Genomic DNA, 8,614 nt, shown 5'->3' on the forward strand with positions numbered 1-8,614 from the left:
ACCTCTTCCTTTCCCTGTATAACTAACATGGGGTATATCTGGGCTTGATTTGAGGTAGGGCCAAACTCCAGCATGTGGCAAAATACATCTTTGTATCCAATGTAGAGAGATTTCACTGTTTCCAAATTCCGGGAGTTAAGCGACGAGTCGAACAGTGATCAGATGCCCGTCGCTCTCGGGGAGTGGTGCAAGCTGCTCAGTCCTGTCTCCTAGCGGCCATGCATTGCAAGCGCCCGTCGCTCCTCTCTTCGCCCAAGAAATTGAAGCGCCGTTGCAGAAGACGGAGATGGGCATCAGGAGGCCTCCGCTGTGGGTCTCTCTGCCACGACATCCGCTTTCCCTTTCAGCCCCCTGAGCCGCCGGTTGGCCTGTTGGAAGGCAGGCCACAAAAAAGGAGCGATGAAATTCCCGGGCTCCGTCCTCCTCTCGCTATTCCTCTTCGTGGCAGAAACGGCGATCGCCTTGTACCTGAGCAGCACCTACCGCTCGGCGGGAGACCGCATTTGGCAGTCGCTGACGCTCCTCTTCGCTCTCTTGCCTTGCATCCTGGTCCAGTTCAGCCTCGTCTTCATCCACCGCGACCTCAGCCGGGACAGGCCGCTGGTATTGTTGCTTCACATTCTGCAGCTGGGACCCATTGTCAGGTGGGTGGGACGGTGGCTGCACGGAGGAGGAATGCCAAGGCTGGGCTCTCCTCCTGAGGGCTCTTCAAGATGAATGCGGTGCCCTTGTTCCCGAATGGCAGCAACCCATGACAATAAGCCGTCACACACTGCACAGAAGGATACAACCGGTTATGGGGTCCTGGCTGTATGACTCGGGAATGCTATAGGGAAGTGGGTGGTCCAACACCTACAGTAAATAAAGAGCTTGGTCTTTGATATACCTGTAAAGCCTATTCTACTTTTAGCTGTCTGAGAATCTTTTTAAAAATCGTTAAAAATCAGATTCATATGGTGTTAATAAATCTTTTCTTTGAATGAACTAAAGGTCGACATTAGTGTTTCTCAGTATTGGCAGCTTCAAGTCTCTCTGGCAATGGGATGCATGAAGAGAAAAGATGATTTAACTTTTAGCTAATCATTGTTTCTTGTATGCAATAAATGCTTGGTCCTGAATGGCACCAGCCATGACAACACTTCATTGAATAGCATGATTCAATGCCATTCAATGAGCTCTGGGCCTTTAACTCACAATGCAAAATATTAAAATTCAAAATTATAATCTGTGTATCAGGATATTTTGATTTTTAAAAGAATCAAGAATTTTAAGCCTCTCTGGCACCAATATGGTCTGTAGTATATAAATATAGTCTGCATATATAAAATATAAATAGAGAATAGAGAATAGAATAGAATAGAGCTGGAAGAGATTTTGGAGGTCTTCTAGTCCAGCCCCCTGCTCAAGCAGGAGAACCTATACCAGTGATGGCAAACCTTTTCAGCACCGAGTGCCCAAACCAGAACGCACACGTGCACATGTATGTACATGTGTTGGAGTGCTGAAAACCCGAAGACCACCTGGTCTTCGGGTTTCCGGCATGCACATGCGCACTGGCTAGCTGGTCTTTGCACACGTCGGAGCACCGGAAACCCAAAGACCAGCTGGCCAGCGCGCATGTATGCATCGGCACACGGGAAACCCAAAGACCATGTGCACTGGAAACCAGAAGACCAGGTGGCCAGCATGTGCATGCGCACTGGCCAGCTGGTCTTCAAGTTTCCCGCGCTCTGGCACATGTGAAGACCAGCTGGCCAGCACACATGTGTGTGCCGGAAACCAGAAGAGCAGCTGGCAACGGCATGCGGGCCTACAGAGGGGGGTCTGTGGGCCACCTCTGGCATACGTGCCATAGGTTCGCCATCATGGACCTATACAATCTCAGGCAAGTGACTATCCAGTCTCTTCTTAAAAACCTCCAGTGATGGAGCACCCACTATTTCTGAAGGCAAGCTGTTTCACTGGTTAATTGTCCTTACTGTTAGGAAGTTTCTCCTTAATTCCAAATTGCTTTTCTCTTTGGTCAGTTTCCAATCATTATTTCTTGTCATGACCTCTGGTGCTTTGGAGAATAATTTGACCCCGTTTTCTTTGTGGCAGCTCCTCAAATACTGAAATACTGCTATCATCTCACCCCTAATTCTTCTTTTCTTTAGACTAGCTAGACCCAAAATCTACAGCCGTTCTTCATATGGTTTAGTCTCCAGGCCTTTGATCATCTTAGTTGCTCTTTTCTGAACTTTTTCCAAAGTCTCAACATGTTTTTTGTAGTATGGTGACCAAAATTGGTTGCAGTATTCCAGGTGTGGTCTTACTAGGGTTTTGTAAAGTGGTACTAATACTTCACTTGATCTTGATTCTATGCCTCTGTTTATACAACCCAGGATTGTATTATCTTTTTTGTCTGCTGCTGCACATTGCTGGCTCATATTCAAATGATCATCCACTAGGACTCCAAGATCCCTCTCACAGTTACTGTTTTTGAGCCAGGTCTCACCTAATCTGTATTATACCTTTATTTATTTTATTTTATTTTTCCTGCCTAAATGTAAAGCTTTGCTTTTTTCCACATTAAAATTCATTTTGTTGGATAGGGCCCATTGTTCAAGATCTTTTTGGATCCTGAGTTTATCTTCTGGGGTGTTGGCTATTCCTGCCAGTTTAGTATCATCTGCAGATTTGATGAGTTCCCTTTCTATTCCCCATCTAAATCATTTATAAAGATAATTGAAGAGTACGGACCTAAGACAGAGCCTTGTGGTATCCCACTGCTTACTTCTTTCCATGTGGATGTAGTACCATTAAGGACTACTTGTTGAGTACGATTTGCCAACCAGCTACAAATCCATCTGGTGGTGTTGTTGTATATTCTACATTTTTCTAGCTTACCAAGAAGTAGATTGTGGTCTACTTTGTCAAATGCCTTACTGAAATCTAAGTATACTATGTTCACAGCATTTTGTTGGTCTACTAATTTAGTGACTTTATCAAAGAATGAAATAGGATTGGTTTAGCATCATCTGTTTTTAAATAATAATAATAATAATAATAATAATAATAATAATAATAATAATAATAATAATAATAGTTGTTGTTGTTGTTGTTGTTGTTGTTGTTGTTATTATTATTATTATTATTATTATTATTATTATTATTATTATTATTTTATTTCTATACCGCCCTTCTCCCGAAGGACTCAGGGCAGTGTACAGCCTATTAAAAACACAAAAATATACAGACGTCAATTAAAAAAAAAGTTATAACTTTATTTGCTTATAGTTGTTCACAGATCTGTTTTTGTATTATCTTTTCCAGGATCTTCTCAGGTATTGATGTTAGACTAATTGGTCTGTAGCTTCCTGGGTCTGGTTTTTTTTTTTTTTTTTTTCCTTTCTTGAAGATAGGAACCACATCAGCCCTTTTCCAATCCTCAGGTACTTCCCCTGTGCTCCAGGATGTTTGAAAGATTTGGTACAGTATTCTGAGATAACATTTGCCAGCTCCTTCAGAATCTGGGATGTATAAGCTGCAGGTCCTGGTGATTTATATTCATCAAGGTCAGATAGGTGTTCTCTTACTATTTTCTTGCTTATTTTCAGTTTTATTTCTAGTTTGTCTTTTACAGCAGCTTTTTTGGTACATCAGGCTACAATTTCTTTTTGCGTGAAGACTGATGCAAAGAATGCGTTAAGCAGCTCTCTTTCTCCCTACTGCCTGTTACTTCCTTGCCATCTTCTCTCCTTAGTGGACCTACTGTTTCCTTGATTTTTTTCTTGTTATTAATATGTTGGAATAAACTTTTTAAAATTTATCTTTGACTTTTGTAGCAAGCCTTAGTTCATTCTGAGCCTTTGCTGACTTTGTCTTTGCATGTTCTGGCTATCTGCTGGTAATCAGCCTTAGTTATGTGTCCCTCTTTCTGTTTTCTATGCTTGTTTTTCAGTTTGTCAGAGAGATCAAATTGCAGCCATGATGGTTTCTTCTTGAATTTCTTGTTTTTCTTTTTGAGTGGTATTATGCTGGATTAGGCTTTTATGATTGCATTTTTCAGAGTTTCTCATTCTTCTTGAATTGTTTTCCCCTTTAGGATTTTTATCCATGGAATCTTTCATAGGATCTCTCTGAATTTGTTAAAATCGGCTCTTTTAAAGTTTAAGGTGCTGGTTGGATTATTTTCTATTGCTCGTGTTTGCATTATATTGGTTCAAAATGTAGCAGTTGCATGGTTTTGTGCAAGTCTAGATTAGCACACATCACCTCTCTTGTGGAAACTACATGATTGATGAATTGCTTCTGGATCCAATTCAAGGTGCTGGTTATCACATTTAAAGTCCTACATAGCTTGGGGCCAGGTTATTTGAAAGACCATGTTTCCCAATTATATCTATCCAGCCCACCAAATCAGGGAGGCAGGGTATGATATGGGTCCCTTAAATCAAGAAGGTCCACCTAGTGGGAACAACTAGGGGCCTTTTCTGTGGTGGCTCCCTATGTGCGGAACATCATCCCTACAGTGATAACACTAGCACCCATCTTCATATTCTTTCAAATGGCCCTGAAATCATAGTTTTGTCAGTGGGTCTGATGATTCAGGTTAATACGGAACCCATTGGGTGGTGGCTGTTTGTTGGCACCAGGGGCGAGGATGTCTATTGGATTTTGTTTGGGGGGTGTTATTCCTTTAACCTGCCTGGCATCACTGTCAGTGAGTTGGATGGCAATATAAAATTATTTAATAAATAAATCATACATAGTACATTGAGATATATGTAATATGGGTTTAAGGTTTTTTGCTGTCCTTGGGTCAACGTCGTTACAAGTTTCCTACAGTCCCTACAAGTTTCTTGGTAACATTTTTTAGAAGGTGTTTCCTAGTGTCTCTTTCTAGGACCTTGAGAGACTGATTGACCAAACATTACCCAGCTGGCTTTGTTCCAAAGGCAGGACTAGAACGCACAGTCTCCTGGTTTCTAGCCTGGTGCCTTAACCAGTATGCCAAAATGCTTCTCAAGATATGTGTTGGGCTATGTAAATTCATTAATGCTAAATGTGGATCATATTAGCATGTAACCAAATAGTAACATATCAAGAGAAGGAAGCTTTTCTCAAAATAATCTGTTTCCATGGGGATGTTTAGAATATTCTGGATATTCATATAAAATATTTAGTGCTATTACTTTGCTCTGTTATATAATCCATAATTTTAATAATTTTAAATGTGAGTTATCTGATTGATGTGTATACAGATTATCTCAGAGAGTGGCAGTGGGGTATAAATGTGCATGCAATCCATTAGACTTTTTAAATATGTGATAGAAATAGATAGCTGTGATGGTTTCTCTGGTTTGTTTCTTCCAGGTGCATGGAAGTTTTTTATATTTACTTTCATGCAGGTAGAGTGGAAGAGCCTTATGTCAGTATTACTAAGAAAAGACAGATGCCAAAAGATGGACATTCAGAAGAACTTGAGAAAGAAGTAGGCCAGGCAGAGGGGAAGCTGTTTACACACAGATCTGCATTTAGCCGAGCATCAGTGATTCAAGCTTTCCTAGGATCTGCACCTCAGCTAACACTTCAGCTTTACATCTGTGTCCTGCAACAAGAGATCACAGCAGCTAGAAGTATGTACAACTGTGTTTTCTTTTTCTATTTATGTTTCAGTAAATGCTTTGAGAAGGGAATTATTTCTCTCTTTTTAGAAAGGTTCAGAAAAATGGTTAAAAGGTTATTGTGGTGGTATCACTAACTTGACATATGTTGTCAGAAACATTTTCAGGCAGTTGGTGTCATCATAATATTTACCAATGTTGTAGGTTCCAATGCTTTTAAAATAAATATTACATATTAAAATAAAGTAAAAATGGCTGCAATCTCAGATATTAGATTAGGCTACAATTTTAAATTATTTTCAAATAATTTTTTTAAACCTGAGATTACCAACGGAGAGCATTGTACCAATCAAAGGTACCTCCAACAAAGATATTTGCAAGTAGTATGATCCATAGGGGCTACATTGTCTGTATTTGCATCAAGTGACAATTTGCTTGAACATGGTTTACTGAAAAAAAACACATTTGGTTAGATTTATTTCACACAATAAACAATAAACCGTTCTTTATAACCATAATGTCTGTATTCCCAGAACTCACTAAATGGAAGCCAAATAAATCACATTATTATCCTGTGGTAAGATGCGTGATCTTATAATACTGTATAGTGATATAGTTTAACAATATCTATATAAATATAATAGAATATATAGAAGAGAGTGGGCAGCCATTTGTCTAAAATGGTATGGTAAAATTGGTCCCCTGCTCAAGGAGAGGGTTAGACTAGAAGACCCCCAAGTTCTCTTCCAACTTTGTTATTCTATGTTCTGTTTTATAACAGCTCCAAAAAAAGGCTGTGTGTAAAGGACCCTTGAATAATCCTCCTACCAGCCAGTTGTTATATGGCTATTTTCAAACACTATGCAATGCTCTTGGAAAGGAGTACTAAATCCATCTTCAAAAAGAGCCTAAATAACAGTTGATGGGCAGTGGGAATAGGCAGCCACTTTACCCTGCAGACATACTCAATCCCACTGCTGGTAGGTGTTAATCATGTTTCTATTAAGGAGCCCAAATAACAGGTGACTGATGGGGGAAAGACTTCACAATTAAGTGACAGAACAGCTTTGCACACTTTGAGATCTGAAGCTCAAATCCATGGGCCTTTTGTAAAGAGGTTTGGAGGATTGCTGAGATGTGAGTATGATGTTTTTCTCAAGCCCTAAAGAGCTAAAATGTGAAGTGCTTGATAGATTTTTTCAACTTCCCTTTGTGTACAGAATAACTGGGTTTACATATTATGGTATGTCATAAAGCCGTGTGTTTTGTTTTGGCTTAGCACAATAGTACAGATTGTTCTTACTTAACAACCATAGTTAGGACCAGCAACTCAGTTGTTAAGCAAAGTGGTTGCTAAATGGAACTGCTTATGATCTTACCCAGCTTTTATTTATTTTAAAGACCTGGGAACTGTAACAGTGAGGATTGGTCATAAAGTTCCTTTTTTCATCACTGTTGTAACTCAGGGAACCTTGCACAGCTGATCGTTGTGGCTTATAAGCAGTAGTCTACTATATTCTTTCTGTTCAGTTAATAAATATGTTGATAATTAAGAAAGTTATGCTTTTGTATAATGCATTAGCCAGTCATTCAGAAAAATAGTGTATGGTTGCTAGTATTATTTCACATAAGTTTTTGTGCTTATTTTTATAGCTTTTCTGGAAAAATATTTCCCAGCACTAGGAATAAGTATAAGAGAACTGGGAAAGTACTTTGCATAAGAAAAATAATATTTTAGTGCTCTGTATGGTTTTTAATTTCCAAATATAGTCTCATTCCTGCAGTTCGGACAGTGCTGTTTTTTTTTAAAAAAAAAAAAACAAAAAATTATTGTTTGTCGTATTTATTTTTCCAAGGTATCTTCATGGTCCTTTCCCTCCTGTCAATTGTGTATGGAGCACTGCGATGCAATATTCTAGCCATTAAGATCAAGTATGACGATTATGACATCAGTGTGAAACCTGCTGCCTACCTTTGCATTTTCCTCTGGAGGAGCTTTGAGATAGCAACAAGGGTGATAGTCCTTGTCCTCTTCAGTTCAGTTCTTCAGATCTGGATCCTGCCTGTGGTGCTGGTGAATTTTTTTGCTTTTTTTTTTTATCCTTGGATTCAGTTCTGGCAAAGCAAGTGTACTCTGCCAGAAAACATAGAGAAGGCCTTGAGCAAAGTAGGCACCACCATTGTCTTATGTCTCCTCACTTTCCTGTATGCCGGCATCAATATGTTTTGCTGGTCAGCGGTGCAGCTGAAGCTTAATGATTCTGATTTAATTGACAAATCGCCAAACTGGAGTAGACTGGCTTTGTACTATTTGCTGAGGTTCTTTGAGAATGCTTTTCTCTTAATAATGTGGTACACATACAAGACAGATGTCTACACATATGTATGTGCTCCAGTGCTGTTCTTACAATTACTGATTGGCTATTGCATAGCTGTCCTTTTTATGCTTGTGTTCTACCAGTTCTGTCATCCATGCAAGAAGCTTTTTTCTTCCAATATTTATGAAGGATTGGTAATATGCTTCAAGTCTTTTTGTTATGTCTGCAAACCTCTGACATCTGGCAACTTTGTAGAAAAGGAGAACTTAAAATCCCCAGAGAATACTGAAAATGATGCCCTGGCTAGTTACAAGGCAAATGAATCCAAAAATGGAAGCACTCAGCAGAGTGTGTCTTCTAATGCATAGAGTGTGTATCCGAGTTTCACAAGACCCTGTAAAGAATAGCACTTCAGACCTTCGTTTGCTCATAAAACAGGTATAATAAATGGGATGTGTCAACATTATATCTTAGGCAATATTTGTAGGTTTATCGTATGCAATGGGTTTGTACAAAGGTATTTTCTTTCAAAAGTCTTGTGCCTATTAAGATAGAAAGCATGTTTTCCTAGCAAGTTGTTGCAACTTTGGTTTGGTTATGCAGAAAGTGTGGATAATGATATGCCAATCAGTCTTAGTTACAGATTGTGACTATTGGGATTATGTAGTTCACTGAGCAATGTCCTGA

At 39.3% G+C, this 8,614-nt stretch overlaps 1 protein-coding gene across 1 annotated transcript; it reads left to right on the forward strand.

Annotated features, from left to right (window-relative positions):
- Positions 1 to 399: 399 nt before the first annotated feature.
- Positions 400 to 8,295, forward strand: XK (X-linked Kx blood group antigen, Kell and VPS13A binding protein). The gene is made up of 3 exons (XM_070943445.1): positions 400 to 644; positions 5,359 to 5,621; positions 7,466 to 8,295. The coding sequence occupies exons 1-3, from the start codon at positions 400 to 402 to the stop codon at positions 8,293 to 8,295; spliced, it is 1,338 nt and encodes a 445-aa protein (XP_070799546.1).
- Positions 8,296 to 8,614: the final 319 nt, after the last annotated feature.

This window comes from Pituophis catenifer, unplaced genomic scaffold (assembly GCF_029215685.1).
Source record: "Pituophis catenifer annectens isolate HBS135680 unplaced genomic scaffold, rPitCat1.0.hap2 SCAF_4, whole genome shotgun sequence".
Lineage (NCBI taxonomy): Eukaryota > Metazoa > Chordata > Lepidosauria > Squamata > Colubridae > Pituophis > Pituophis catenifer.

Coding starts and splice junctions, on each gene's coding strand:
- XK (XM_070943445.1), top strand. CDS start 400: ATGAAATTCCCGGGCTCCGTCCTCCTCTCGCTATTCCTCTTCGTGGCA. Junction 645..5,358: donor CAGCTGGGACCCATTGTCAG/GTGGGTGGGACG, acceptor TGTTTCTTCCAG/GTGCATGGAAGTTTTTTATA. Junction 5,622..7,465: donor AGAGATCACAGCAGCTAGAA/GTATGTACAACT, acceptor TATTTTTCCAAG/GTATCTTCATGGTCCTTTCC.